This window comes from Galendromus occidentalis, unplaced genomic scaffold, assembly GCF_000255335.2.
Source record: "Galendromus occidentalis unplaced genomic scaffold, Mocc_1.1 scf7180000077191, whole genome shotgun sequence".
NCBI lineage: Eukaryota > Metazoa > Arthropoda > Arachnida > Mesostigmata > Phytoseiidae > Galendromus > Galendromus occidentalis.
The window spans coordinates 796033-811944 of record NW_003805179.1 but is presented as its reverse complement, the minus strand read 5'-3'; the positions used below and the strand labels follow the sequence as shown (position 1 = coordinate 811944).

Genomic DNA, 15912 nt, shown 5'->3' with positions numbered 1-15912 from the left:
TCTTTCTCCGAGTCGTCATCCCCGATATCCGCTTTTGCCGTGAGGGAGCTCAAACGAAAGTAATGCACTTGGAATAAGTTTAGGTATACAACAACGCTTCCTCAACCTACAAGTTCGCGCCAAGCGCTCCCTATGTAAGCTGTGAGTCCATTTTGAGACACAAAACACGCAGCTCCGATCAATTTCTTGGTGTTGAGCGACGAGAGTAGCATACTCCAGGCACACATCTATCCTGAGATGAAACGCTGGGAAATTACTCGTAGATCGATCGGGTTCTGGGGCTGTAACACAGGGGGTAACGTATAATTATCCGATTTCCAAAACAGACATTCTGGTTCCCCGACGTTTGAATGATAGAGAATCTGATAGAGGTGTCCTAACTTCAGCGTTCATAACAGCCTACAACTTCGGGAAAAACTCATCCGGGGCGATCCACCTGCCGATGTGAAGGTCGGTCTTCGCTCGTGCGAAGAGAATAAATCTGAAACGTCCGTTCAGGAATTCTAGTTCATTTCAAAAGAGAGAGTCCTACACGAGCATACGACTGGAGTCGTACTCGCGAAACCAGATTCAGATTCTTGCGAGTGAAACCAGGCCGGTTTTGCCTCGAGGTATCGCAATCGCTTTGCTGACGCCACCTGTTCTTGAATTTCGGAACACCGGATGAGAATGGAGATAAGTTCGAGGAGAGCAAGCACGGATGTTCCGAGAGATGGACCTTGGAATAGGAGCATGTTCACTTCATCCTCAGCTTCTTCCCAAGAACTTATGGCATTTGACCGCATACACGTATTGCACCTCGATTCTCAGTCTTTCATTCACTTCTGTTCTTGAAGAGAGTATCAAGTTCCGAGCACAAAACTGAGATCACAACTCGTATACGAATTCCGAAGCTCAAAAGCTCCAGACTTCTCAGATGCACACTCTCTAAGGGCGAATTCTCTTCTTTTTGGCCTGCTACGTCTTTGTGCGTATCTTCGTCCAGCATTACGACAAAGACACTGCCAAACTCGCTCGAGTAGTCACACCAGAGCCCCAGCGCAGAGCTCCCACTCGAGCGAGCGGACTGCTTTGCCCACTCCGTCGGCCTACCGCTGCGCTGAAACCAGGGCAGCGTAAGCCGCAGTTCCGTGAGCATCTGCTACCGGAGCTTCGAGCAACGCCCCGGAGATCTCGCCAACAACAATTTCCAACAACTCCCGGTGTTTCTCTCTCAGATGCGGCAACTGCATCTCAGGGTTTTCCCAGCTCTGATGTGAACGAACTTCTTTGGATCTATGAAACTGCTTGTTCTCAAATCCCGGAGCTCGCCGTCATGAAGGTGGGGGTATACCCGAGAAAAACGGCCCAGAGGCCTGAGGCTCGCTCTCAACCAATGGCGGGGCAGTCGGTATTTCCATCGGTGCAGCTGTATCGTGCTCCTTAGCCTTCAGACTCCAGCGCGACATCGTTCTCGTCTTCCGGAGGCTGCTCGATCGCCAGCGGCAGCTTGATCCCACTCAGTAGGCTCAGGCCCAGGAGATACGGTGACCTACCTAGACGCTCTCGACATGAGCGAAAAACCGAGCTCTTTCCTTTTCCTCGCCTAGTGGATTCTCCGATCTCATTTATTCACCGTCGTAGGCTGGGCGTCGGGCTGAAGCTGATATGGTGTCTAGACTCATTAGTCGTGAAGATGTTCCTCGTGGTTTCGTGGTCCCTTGAACGCCAATGCTGCATCACTGACGCCACTCGAATTAGCCACCCACAGCGCCGTGCCCACGTCTCCCTTCGAGGATCTATGCCACGGAGAAAATCGACGCTCGGAGGTCTACTTCAGTTTCCCTTTCGAGAAATTCGAGAAGCATGCACGACCACAGGAATGACAGGGTGTAAAGAAAAAATAGGCAAGTACCTATTTGAGTACGCGACTCTGCTCCTCTAATTTCTTGTCTCTGTGGAGCGTTCGTGATGACTGCGTGACTTTCGCTTCGTCTCGTGGAACTGGCGTCTCGACGTTCTCGGAGCGGGAACGAGTCGGCCAAGATTCAAATTTTGGCGCCATAAGCCTCCACCATCCGCTCGCTCGTTAGGCCAAGCAGGCAGTCAAGATCATCCTTGTTGCTGATGCGAAAAAATAACAACAAGTATCTGCTGCTGCTACGAGTGTGGTGGTGGTGGTCTGTTTGTACGTTTATCAGTTGATTGGACTCGAAAAGTACATTCGGGCCAGCGCTCTGCCTCTTGGGATGCTCCCGTACAGCGAATGCCGCGATTAGGGATCCTGTTATACCTTCACGTAGGACCCATCTCCTAACGCAGTGCTTATGCTTAAGGAACCCCCATCTGCCAAAATGAGTCGTGAGTATCTGGGACAAATCATAGTTTCTCGACTTGTGGGGAATCTCGCGCGAACGCGATGTCAAATTTCAAGCCTGGGCTCCTCCGAGGCTCCTCGAGCAAGGCTAGCGGCGTACGAGCTCGGCTGCAGTCTCCTTTAGATTTGGATCTGGCGACGAGCCGAGCCTGCGAGCGGCTGCGGGGCTATCGCTTCTAGGAGTTACCGCCCGTCAGAGACCCTTAGTCGAGCATCACTCGTATGACATCGATTCCAGTGGTGGCTCTGAGCGATCGGCATCGTTTTCAGAGGTAATTAAGTGCAATCTGTAAATGCGACATGATGATCATCGTCCGCGCCGCTTATCAGATTGACGGACAGACTGACTGCTTTGCCAGCAGCTCGCTGGCTACCTGGCTCCTTCCTTGACACGGTGGTCGGCTGTTGTAACAGGGAAGGCCTCAAACTAATTTCTATTGCCAGTTTCGAGAGAGCAGCATCGTGTCAGCCTTATCCTGTCGTCACGCTGCCCTGATGCTCAATCGGTGCGGTAGCACTCGCCGCGATCTGTATCCTTTTCTCACCGAGCGGAAGCGGAAATGTTCAAGTTGCATCCTTCCTTCGGAGACTGCGGTTTCCAAAGTAGACGCGGTATAGGCGTGAAGTCCCGCGACAATTTCTCCTTACCGCGACGTTTTCCGACCAAAATGTTGTGAATTTTGTTGTGGCGATCCTCGGTGTGGTCCAAAAACCGCAAGAGCGGAGGAGAGCAATCATCCGTTCCCAGACAATTTGCAGCCTCCTCAAATCGACGCAGCTTGTCATGCCGTCGTTTGTCTGAGTTGACAAGTGACATCCCGACTGGTTCTACCCTCCTCTCCCAAACTCTACTCTGTCGGTACCACTGTTTTTCTATTTAATTGGTGCTGGAAGAGTAGCAAACGGGGGAGTGTTTCAGTAGTTCCGTGACTGTGTCTCGATCGCCACCTTTGACGGCCGCATACCGTTGTGTTGACAGCCGGCTCTCAGCGCGTTTCAACACCGTCGCGCTGATTGCTTCCTCCATGTTTCGGAGGAATGTGAACCACTTGTTGACGGCTTCTGACGCGGGGGATAATGTGAAAGCGGAAGAGGCTCTCCGAGTCGCGAATGAGGAACTGAGGGATATCGTGCGAAGGAAGTTCGGCCTGACTTCATCCGAGTTCGATGTTCAGCTGAATGAGCTCGTGTCGAAAGAAGATCTCGATGGAACGATCGAGCTCGAAGGATCCTCGGGTGACTATCTACCGAATGATTGGTCCATCATTGAGAGCATCCAAACTGCTTTCGACACAGACGAGGATGGACTTCTACTTCCGTTTGAGCCCGAGAGTCTAGTGAGAGATGTGAGCCAGGACGACTCGAATCAGAGCGTCAGGATCAGCGCAGAATCCTCAGACTCGACTACGCCCCGTCTCGAAGTCAAAACTGAAGAGAGCAGAAATCAGACGATCGAAGGAAGTAAGTGCTTTCGAATTCGCTAGAGATTGTCGAGGCTCAAAACGCTCCACCGCCCATCCTCGTTGATCGGTTCCTCGACTCGCAAGCGTGACGTTGAGAGGGGAATGGAAAAACTTGAGCACCGATGAATTCCTACATATTTCCATTCCGTCTGATCCAGACCAACTCAAGGGAATCGTGTGCTCGGCAGCGACTCTTTCCTCTTCTTCGAGAACAGCCGCGAACTCTCTGTTCGAAATCGCACCGCGCAAATGGGAGTTGACTGAGCTTTTCCGGTTCGGTGGGTTTTCCCCTATCGGCATCAATCCGGTGACTCTAATCCTTCCACCAGAGCTCGAGCTCTCATGCTCCGCATGTGATACGAATCGATACTCATCGAGAGCTCTGGGACAGCTCGAATCATGTTCCAGGAACAAATCGCCTTCAGGATTACGGAGACTCCTCCCGTCTCCTCCCCGAGACTTGACTACATGCGATATCTGTGCGGAATCCGCGTCTTTTTTCCAAGGATATCGATCCTGTCCCGGACTCGGAGCGAGTTTCTCCGATTTTTTTAGCGCTTCCGCGTTGTTGTGTCGTAGACTTCTATATGCGCCCTCAGTTTGCGGGACTGAAATGATCCATGAAACGTCGACTGGTTCCTTCAGGCGTCATTACCGAAATTCTCACCGCGGAACTCTCTCGAATGACTTGAGTTGCTATGTGGTGACCTCACTTGATTCTGTGCCTAAGAGTATTCCTCATTAAGTACATTCTGATTGACCGATCCCGTCGCGCGATCAGGATGGAGACTGAGCGGTCTCTGAACACGACGCTGAAGGAACAATTCATATCGTTCGTGTACAGGGACAGCCACGGTCGAGAGCTGCTCGCTCTGTTCCTGGAAACAATACTAGCCGATCGCATTGCCGTCGGGATGGACATTCCCCGAATTATTCAAAAGGCGTTGTTTTGTGAAATTAAGGCGCAGAAGATTTCACATGTCGCTCACCGCACGCATGCCCGAATAGCGGCTTCCGCGCTCAGTAATGGAATCAGTATTTTGCTTCACGATTCAACGAATCATGATCCGAAACTTCCGCTTCGCCACAGTCTCGATTGCAAGTTCCGCTCTCTGTTAGGATCCATCTAGTCTTGGACTTCACTGATCACCGACTCGGCATCTGAAGCATCCAGAGAGAGCCACGGATCATGAGTTCGATTCTTTTGGCTCAAGCTCCAATGGTCGCTGTAAGCTAGGCAAAACGATTTTCTTGACTCTCCTGGCGACGAAGGTATCTTGCCAGACAGGTCTAAGACGAAGGAAATCATTGTTATCATCACCATCCCTAGATACGCGATTCCGATGCCCGAGTCCGAGTCCGAGTCACGCGAGCTTTGTATATTTCGGCCGCGGAGCGTTCGAAATGAGCGTTGAGCTCTCTAAATAGCTCTCAGTGGACAGCACGCTTCCGCCCCTCAGCTGAGTTTGCCGTCGGGAACGCACGTTTATAGTTCTACCAGTCTCGGAATCGTGACCGGTCTCAAGTGCAAATGAGCCAATCATAACGCGCTCTTCATTTCAGAACGGCGTTGCTATTGCAACAACTGCGGATCGGAACAGGTTTGCGAAACAGATGGAGTTTGTTTCGCTGGATCGGAGCGGAAGGAAAATGGCCAACTGGAATATTTTTATCGGTATGGATGCGTGGAGAATCTAGATGGAGTTTTAGTTAGCCTCGACATCTGGAATAACGCCTTTTTTTAGCGAATCAAACTCGCGCGCACAAATTCAGGAAGAACTACGTGAGGGAGCAAGGATGAAAGGCACCTGCTGCTGCTGCGGCGGCGGACGAGACGGAGCTCATCACGCAGAGGGAGATTTCCCTCGCCGGGAAACGTTTTCCCTCGATCAAGAAACTCTTGAATAGCCGCAAATGATATGCCTTATCCAAGATGAACCAATCTGGCGTCTGATATTTTTGCTTTGGGTGGCAGAGCTCAGCGCGCTCGTGATATCGGTCCCGTATTTTCGTTGCCAGAATGTTCTCACCCATCTTCAGCTCAGTGACCGACTTGCCCCATGAACACTGCTAGAACATGAGTACCATTCCGCCAGACATGTCTGGTTGGCAATCGCTGCCGTTTTTAGAGCGTCGGCGCGAACCGCAGACGATCTGTGTTGGCCTTCGCCGTGGAACCTTTTTACGAATCGAGAAAAAGGAGATCGACACCGCTCCTTCGATATCGATAATGAGACTTTCATTAGGTACCTACCCACCCCGAAAACGTACAAATCTCAAACGAATACACGACTCAATAGTCATACTCATCGCCCAACATTTCCGTTCAGCTGCCTGTCGACCAAAGAGCTGCAGCCGCAACCAAAACCTCTGGTATGCCTGACTACCGCGCCGAACGGGAAGGTTAGCCAGTATTGTTGCTCCGATAAAGATTTCTGCAACCGGGACGTGAGACCTGCCCTGTCTCCCATCGCTAGTGGTACGTGATTCGGGATCTTGGAGCCCGATTGCACCCAGGACGCTATACCGACTGACGGACTCCCCTATCTGGGGCAGGACAAGGCTGTCGTCCGTAAGGGAGCCGGGAGCCCGAATCCCACCGACGGAGCTCAACAAGGATTCCTGGGCTTGATACTAAACGATTGGAGTGGTTTTGGCTTGCGCTGCTCACGATCTGGGATTTCAGCGGTTCTCTGCATTCTGTATCTTCGCATCGTGACGATCGATCTCGCGCCGATTCCGCATGACGCGCGTTCTTACCCTGTTCTTCTCCTAACGATCCGGGACGATAAATCTTTGATTCTGCGAGCTGCTAACGCTGCTGGATCATTTGCCGGATATCCGTTAGATATTTCTCCATGATGGTGGAATCCTGCATCTTTCATCTTCGAATTCGTGAATTCTAGCTGCATTCGGGGAATGTCGCTGAACCGCTTCATGGCAGGTTTCAGCTATCTTTGTGTCACGTTTCGAGCCGTGACAAGCTTGCACGGTATTTCTTTCATTCACGTGGTTGGTATGCCGGGACGTTTTTTTCCGACGTGGTGGAGGACGAGGTGAGGAGACGCGCCTCGAGTGATGCGTTTGATTGAGAATTTTCTTGAATCGTTCGTAGATGCCTTGACGCAAAGAGAATGTTCCCTCATGAAGGATTCGCAGTACAGTGTAACCGAACCCATCCGGACACTGAGTATGACATCCGAGGTTACCGTCGTGGCATCGTGGAAGAGGCCACCTGGTGTTGTGATTCGGAAGATTTCTGCAACAAAAACCTACCCCGAGACTTCTCGCCAATCGCGCCGCCAGGTAGAAATTGCAGTGGAGAAAATTCGTTCCCTCCATCGGCGACACCTGTTCACACCTTCGTGTGTAGAAGTAGAATCCGATGTCTGTCGTGCTCGTCCGGACCCCAAGCGACCCGAAGCCTTGAAGTCATAGTGAACCATTAGCGCTTCGGAAACAACTTTCAAAGTCTTCGGTTGCTCATCCTACCGTTCTGGAACCTCCGGCAGAAAAACCCTGAGAGTGAATCATGAGCAAAATCAGTTTTCGAACTCTACCCAAGAATTCCGTGAGCCAGACCTCCTCTAGATGTTCCAATTGTGAAAGTTTCTATCATTGCGTGAAACCTGCATGAATAGAATCGTCCCTTGATACGACCCCAACTATGCATGCCTTCCCATGAGCCCGAAATCAGATTGCATGCTCGTCTCCGCTGTGCACCGGCATCCGACCGCTCTGGAATGATTGTCCAACGCTCCCCCGCATTCCCGTCAAAATCAGACCTCCGGGCGAGATTTTGATCGACAAGTCCTCCGAGTACAGGATGCTTCGTGTTGAGTGACGTCTACAGGTCCGAGAGGCCATGTGGTGACCCCAAAGTGCTCCTTCGTGTCCTTCCTCTGACAGGACGTACGTCTTGGAACAGTTTTTGTCTCGTCAGTCGGTCATCGCTTCTGGATTATCAAACCCCTATCTGTTCATATACAATGTTGAAATCATGTTATATACCGTCAGTAGGATTCGGAAACTCTTGATGTGTTTGGAGGGAGTTCTTTCCTCCAGGCACGTCTAGGAAGAGTTCTGAAACCCGAAAACAGAGCCTAATATCGATTTCTGCAATGAAGATGGTGCCGCTTCACCCTTCGTTCCGGGACAAGCCGTCTGGATTATGGCGATTCTCGTTCCTCTGACCCTGGCCGCTATGATCCTGATCGGGCTGTCGCTGTACTTCGCGAAGCGTCGGAAACAACGTCGAATGATGGACTCTGGCGAAGGAGGCGAAAGCGAACCGATGATCCTGCCACCGGGGAATATCCGAGACTTCATGGACATGACAACCTCGGGTTCCGGTTCGGGTCTTCCGCTGCTAGTTCAGAGATCGATAGCGCGACAGATTACTCTCCTAGAAACTATCGGTGAGTGTGGAAGCTCTTCTCGAAATTTTCTGTCCCGGGAATCGGTTTCAAATCAATCGCTCAGAACTCACTCCGTCTGGTTTTGTATAGGCAAGGGAAGATTCGGCGAAGTTTGGCGAGGACGGTGGAGAGGTGAGCACGTCGCGGTGAAGATTTTCTCGACCCGGGACGAGCGCTCCTGGTTCCGTGAAGTTGAAATCTACCAGACGGTGATGTTGCGTCATGACAATATACTCGGCTTCATCGCTGCCGACAACAAAGACAATGGAACTTGGACCCAGCTGTGGCTCGTGACCGACTACCACGAGCACGGATCACTCTTCGATTACCTGATGGAGCACGTGAGTCCACGATATTCAGTTTCGGTACTCTGCGGTTTCCTCGCATTCGATTAAGCGGTCAGACGGAGAGCCGTAGACCGGTCTAGACGGCTGCGGCTGGCCTTGCCGTTGAGAGTCGCTCATGGGAAGCCACTGATGTTTCAGGCCATCGATCCGTACACACTGAACAAAATGGCATTGTCCATCGCCAATGGATTGGCTCACCTTCATATAGAGATTATCGGCACTCAGGGCAAGCCTGCCATCGCTCACCGAGATATAAAATCGAGAAATATTCTCGTCAAAAGTGATCTTTCATGTGCAGTCGCCGATCTTGGTTTGGCGGTCAGATACGACTCGACGACGAGGTCGATCGATATCCCCCGAACAGCAGAGTTGGAACAAGAAGGTAGGCGCGCCTTTTATCCCTCTTCGAACATCAAGCATCCGAAGCCTAATCGAACAGGAAAGTTATGGAGAATTCCCGTTCTTTTTTTCAGATATCTTTCCCCGGAGATCCTGAACGACACGATTGCGATGCATCACTTCGATTCGTTCAAGAGCGCCGACATCTACGCTCTCGGCTTGGTGTTCTGGGAGCTCTGTAGACGGTGTACAATCGTCGCAGAAGAATACCAACTACCGTTCTTCGACGTGGTCGCTCCAGACCCCACAATAGAAGAGATGAAGAAAGTCGTGTGTGACGACAAGCTAAGACCTCCTATTCCGCCCACTTGGAATGCCTGTCAGGTATGGAATGAACTGATGTTCCCGAAAACTCATTGTTCACTTCTCGCTTCATTTCCTACAGCGGGGAAAGGACTTTCCTAATCTTTCCTTGGCTCTGGTTCACAGGAACTCTCGGCATTAAGCAAAATCATGTTGGAGTGCTGGTACGAGAACCCGACGGCGCGTTTGACTGCCCTTCGAATCAAGAAAAGTATTTCTCAAATAGGGAACGATCGTTCCAGTCAGTCCGATTCGTCCAATGATGTCAAGGCGTAACTTTGTTCCGTCAGAAAATTTTCATATGGATGAGAGACGCGAGCAAGTGAGCCGCAGACCCGCGTCCGTGATGCGGGCGCCGCAAATGAGTGAGAAGAGCGCTAATATTTTATTGATTGCCGCGCCAACGGAACGAGTGCGTGTGTTATTTATGTTGGTCGACGGCAGACATGTGGAGATGCGCAGAGGACCTCTAGCGTTATGCGAGACTATCATATGAGCCGACTGACAATGAAGCGAACCGCACCGTCTGAAAAGCGTGCGCTTGCCATTGATTCATTGTGAGAATCCATCATCAACGTAGAGGAAATCATGAAGCGTCCTCAACGGAGCTTCATGGTGATCAAAATCATCAGTCAGCCCAAGCTTCTTCTGTGGCAATCTCGATCACGACTTAGATGGTCCCATGGGTGCGTTGCTGATCACTTCATTCAAAAGCATAGGATTCCGGGCTCTTGCAAAAAAGCTGCCAGACGAGACTCGAAACGGGAGGAAGAGGGAAAATGAAGGTATATTTGACGGAAATCGTGAGCAGGGATTTCAGGAGATTTCATGAGTATCAAAAAGGTGTAACTCTTCGCCACATGACTTGCACGACAACTACTACTTATTGGAATTCGATAGGACGCGTCTAATGACTCATATCCCCCAAGATTATTTTTGGAAATTTATCCCCATGACCGAGCATCCGACGAGCAGCAATTGAACACGGAAAACTCCGGCATGGCTTCCTTCGGCTAGCGCTCTGGGAAGCTCTCGAGAAATTCACGATAAGCTATTGAGGAAGAGCGCGGTTCGAACGGTCAGTCTAGCGATATCTCTCGGATTTGTCTTGATTTCATAGCCCAAGGGAGATTCCCCGAGCGTGTACGATTTTGACAAGAGCGACAAACTGCTCCGGGTGACGGCTCGTGAACTGAGAAGCTCCTCGAAAGCCTTCTCGATGACTATTTTGGGTATCACGAGGAGAACGGGAGACAGTCGAGGTGAGATCATCGTTCGAGTCCATGAAAAACTCTGAGAAACATCTCACTCGTAATTGGAATGAGTATTCTCGTCTCTCGAGTTAATCTCATACAAGAGAATTGTGATGACGGCTGTGAGCGGTCGATCCTCTCTCAAACAACTAGTTTTCGTCGATTCATTGATTGATCGATCGAGATCGAGCTAGGACGACGACTTTTTCATGACGGTCTCGGCAACGCACTTTTGTACATAACTTATTTTTTGTTACATATCTTCTTCGCGAAGCGCAGAGCGATGATAATGATGGGAGAGACGGCACTTTTTCATCCACTACACGGGCATTGATGATTCTCGACGCGGGGTCCAATCTCGAGGAAACTTAAACAGAGGGCTTTATGCTCGGAACTCCGATAGAGGCATTCAATGAGCTCTGCCGAGGGCCTTGTGTTACACGGATCAATAGCCATGTCTTATTTAAGGGCGAGAGTCATGGCGACATTTAATTTCACAAGGAGCGGCGAAAAGACTGCTGTTCTGAATAGAGAAGATGAGCTGTCTCTGGATCGAGGTCGTTTCGCGGCGAAACTCTGCAAATTTGAAACCGACAGCGTCAGCCTGCCCGAGTAGGAGCGTATACCTGGTTCGCGATGAGGTTTTCATCGGGAATTGCTCGAGACTATCGAGAAGTCTCGGCTACGTTCCGCAAAATTTTCTGTACTCGATCCGGAGCGCCGGACGGCAGCTGTATCAGACATGCTCTCGGATGTCGAAAGCGCGAACCTCGGTCCTCGATTTTTTGGTTTATGAAGTCCCAATAATGAACTCCTGCGTCAGACGTCGAGGGAAAACTCTACGGCCGCTCATAATTTTTAAGTGTTTGTATTGTAAATAATGAATGAAGTATATCTTTTGCAATTGATGTGGCTTCGAGAGGTGACCTGCTGCCGGTCGGAGGATGCCGACTAGCCTTTTCTTAAGAGGGATCACCGGCGAGCCATCTCGCTGACACAAAATAATAGACTCATGAACAATCAGCTTCGATTCTTCAGTGATTTCCGAGGGAGAACTCGGGCCTAATCGAGCCGAACATCAAGAGAATCGCGAAAAGCTCGCATTTATACCGCTGGTACCAGAATGACATTTTGGCATCTTGCTCCGTAGCTTTTCTTCCCGTTAAGGCTCGACGATATCGCTCTGCTCATTCGCTGAGTCTTCATGACATTGCGGGATATTGAATTCATGGAGCAATGTGAGCTCGTAGCAACATTCGCTGCGATCGACGGATGCTGGTCGTTGTTACTCTGAGCATATGTTTGTACATAAGATGCGCATACCTGACCGGAACTTTAAATGGAACCTAGCAGAGACGGACTTATTAATTTTCTGTGGATCACGTAGGTCAAGCGCCTCGAAGAGCACCAGCAGGGAAGAACTAATGCGGCAATGTTGCTTCAGTATTTTATCATCAGAAACGATATTTCGTCTATAACTATCGACTCCAAAGAATCACAAGCGTTCCTGCTGCTAGTGTCTCGTTTTCAATATTGTCGAAGTGAAGTGTTTGAAGGGTTTGGAGTCGGTGAGGAGATGCTATTTTCTTCTACCAGTGATACTACGGGAAGAGAGAAAAATTACCGGAATTGCTCACTTAAGTCTAATGTAAATAAAAATCATCGTTTTGAAGGAGAATAAAAACTTGAGCGATGTTTGTACGTAATACGCGTCCCTTCTTTCAACATATGAATAGAAGCGCCACGTGTATCAAAATATGGATACATGGATTGGACCGAGTTCCGGACATCAAGGAACCGTGACTTTTGGTGTAGGTCATCGATGAGATGATATGGGAAACTCAGGCATGGAGTCGGTAATTCGGGATTCGAGCATATGCGATTCGGTCATTGGGGGTCGGGAATATTGGAGCTGGCATTCGGGCTTCCGGGGGGCTCGCGGTTGATTCTGCTTACTAGGAATGTTCCCGAACTTTCGTTCGTGATTATGAGGCGAAGGCGCGGATATTCTGTCCGTAGAGTTGCGATATGAGAGGACACGTCCTTTTTTGTCTGCTTTGACCGCTTTTTGGGGGTTTTCTCGGAAATGTCCGCTTCCCGGAATTTTCGAGGAAATACTGCTATTTTCGATGCAAAAATCGAATTCCTGCGCTATTTTTTCGCCGAGGGCACCGAGGTCTCGGCTGCACAAGCGTGAGTTAGAGGCGCCGGGGGCTGAGTCGGAAATTTTCTTCTCAGCAATTTGTCTCTGAACGACCGTTAGGGCAACGAAGTTCTGTCGATTATTGCTTATTAGGAAACAAGATTTGAGAGTCGAATCAATCCCATGGAAAGGGCGATTTACATGGAATAGAGTGTCCGCTTTTGATGTCGGCTCTCCGTCCCGATTTCCGCGCGGACATTGTCTTTTTTCAGGAAAGAAAATGAAGAAAAATCTCATATCGCAACTCTATCTGTCCGTCGAACCTCGAGTTACGGTCGGAACCCATCGAACCGCCGATTGACGTGCTCCCGGTCTTCCAGACGGCGAAGAGCTCCTCGACTCATTGAAATGCTCATGAGTCTCCGACTGCGTCGTACTCCCGACGGCTGGCTCGACGTTTTCTCCTCCTTGGTGATTTCCACCTCAGTTCAGCTCGGCGTGCTTCAGCGGCCCCGAGAGGCGCTTTCAGCATGCCTCGGTTAGTGTTTCGATCAAGCCCCTCGACTTGTTAGTCCAATCGCAGGTTCATTTCTGGATTCCGGGCGGATGAGAGGTGACGGATCACGGATCGGGACACCCGATCTCACTGATCCGACGGATCGGGTCTCACGGAGTCTTCGAGAGGCATCACGATGCCTTGGGGCCACGTCCACCCCTTCTCGCGACATTCGTCGGTTGTTCTTTTCGATGAAACGAATTTCCAAAGTCCAGCAGCGGATCCAGCAATTCTTCGGGAGGACAGCAGTCAATTTATGAAGGTGCGGATCGACGAGTGAGTATTGCTTTGACTTGTCAACCTGATATAGTCGGGACGAGCCAGAGGGGTCGAAAAAGGATCTTCGGCTCTCTCGGACTCGTAATTGGTGGCTTGGTGGACTCGCTCAGCTCCGTCCATCGAATTCATCGGTCCGAATTCAGGCTCGAGCCGCAAAGTTTCTATCCCGCCGGTCTTCCGACCGAATTCGAACTCGACCCCGAGAGAGGCGAACTGGGGCACAAGTCGCGCCGCGGACTCCGGAGATGGGCTTGAGAACTTGAGAATCTGGTGGACCAGGGGTTCAGAGTCGATGATGCGGATCCAGTTATTGGCATTCGTAGATTCTCCGAAAATCCGCGAGGTGAAATCGGTCGAAGGAAGTCCCAGGAGCTATCCTTGTAGTCGAAGTTTCCGAAGCGTTGTCCGAAGGAACACCATAGAGCCGGGAGCTTGATAGGCGCGCACGTCAAGGGCTGGCGCCCCGCTTCGTCCACAGGCTCCAAGATAAGGAGTCACGACGTCAGAACGAAGAGTCGGGAATTACACATTCGGAGCCGGCGGTTGCGGCAGCGGGGAGGGAATTACACCGCGCCGTCCACCGCTCTCCATTCGTCGGCTACCGTGTTCATTCAAGACTCACGACTCTTACCCTATCAGCAGGAAAATACGGATCATGCTCACTCTCTTCCGGATTTTCTTTCGATCTTCGATTAATATTGGGGCATTCCTGTCCCGCGCACGAGGACCTTCATCGAGGGGGACTTCTGGCCTGTCTTCCAGCGATTCGACCGAAAGACCGCTGATAAGGAATTTCTGCGGAGAGACATCGACCTCCGTCTGATTTGGGTCGGGGCTGGGTCGTATCCGTGCCCATGAGAATGAGAGAGTCCGAGTCGTTACCTATCGTGACCACCAGCACCGTGAGGCGCTAGACTGACTGGCGCCCGGTTACGGACTCCTGAAAGTCAAACAGGCCTCATTCGGCATTTGGTGCGAGGCTCTCGACTCTGAATCACTCAGTCAGGGTCTCGGTTCGAGTACGATGTTGTGTTTCCGAGAAGCGATGCTCATCGAAGTCGATCATCAAATTTCCCTGTACATACCTCAAATGCACAGAGTAAGTAAGACAGCCGGAACAGACGACGGAAATCCTGTGCCGCTCCACTGTGGAACGGTAATGTGTCCGGTGGACCGGAGTCGGCGCTGAAGAACTGAGGATTTTCCGGCGTTTCCTCTAGGAAAATTGAGGGATTTCCCGCGCGGGGTGTCCTTCGTTCTCCCTCAAGTTGACCGTTGACGGCGAAGGCGCTGAACTCTCGCTCGGAATCGGTTCCCGGAGCGAAGGATATGAAAGCGTGACTTTTAAGTAACAAGTGTAGTACAGGAACAGCGGAAACTCGGCGCGGGCAATCTTGATGGGAGAAAATCTCTATTTCTGGAAGGTTTGAGCCTTATCAAGAAACACGGCAACCGCTCGGATGAGTCACCGCAAGACTACAGATATTTCGGATCTCTGACTCAACATCTTGTGCAGAGCCAACACTATCGTAGTCAGCAGACAGTGGCGACGCCGTCGGTAGTCGATGGAGGAGGATTCTCCATTCATTCGTTCATTCACGGGTTCGTTCGTTCGTCTCGTCATTCATTCACTCTCTCGTCGATTCATTCAGGGAATTACCGGATCGGGTCCCGGTTCGAGGGGAAGCTTCTCCAACGGGGAATTTTCTCCTATGTATAGACGGAGTTTCTACCATTCTACCGTCTTCAACATTTTTCCTTGACTTCCATACTTCGAGTCAGTCGAACGTGAAATGTATGCAATGGCTGCCATACGTGAAGTCGACTCATGGCAGCAGTTGAGTGTACATTTCCCTCAAGGAATTGGTCCGGAAAAACGTCATTCGCATGTTCCAAATCTCTTGCGAAGCATGTCGTCATCTTCGGTGCAGACGACGGAGATGACACTCGACTCTGCGTCAGTGACGCTTCGCTTATTAGCACTCGGCTTCGGATCTTTCACTACAACGGCGTCAACCGGTTGTAGAGAAAAGGGTTGCCCGACACCGCGCGACGCCTTCGTCGTTGCTGTTCTGGTGGATGTCTGTAAGCGTTCGTGCGTGTGTGTGTGCGCGCTGGACCAAGGGTGTGAGCGGGATGCATACGTCATGCGACGGCGGCGACTCGGTGGTGGAAGCGACGACGTGACGTCGACGTCAGACGATCGGAGCAGCGGACGGACAGAGCGACGGATCTTTGTGTTTCGAAGAAGCGGTCATTTGCGGGTCCGCGGCGCGTTTTCAAATTTGGCGGGCGAATGTGGTTTTTCCCGACTTTCTCCTTTCTGTCGGCGGGCCGAGACGGTCATGCTCACCGGCGGTGATGGAATTTCGAGAGAGTTAAACCCTCGCTATCG

The 15912-nt window shown here is 50.9% G+C and overlaps 1 protein-coding gene across 1 annotated transcript; it reads left to right on the top strand.

Moving 5' to 3' along the window:
- Positions 1-3381: 3381 nt before the first annotated feature.
- Positions 3382-9562, top strand: LOC100905231 (TGF-beta receptor type-1). The gene is given in 9 exon segments (XM_018638875.2): positions 3382-3817; positions 5383-5494; positions 6935-7125; positions 7947-8237; positions 8328-8578; positions 8723-8936; positions 8939-8966; positions 9058-9307; positions 9413-9562. Coding segments are annotated over 9 exon segments (1923 nt in total).
- The last annotated feature ends 6350 nt before the right edge of the window (positions 9563-15912 follow it).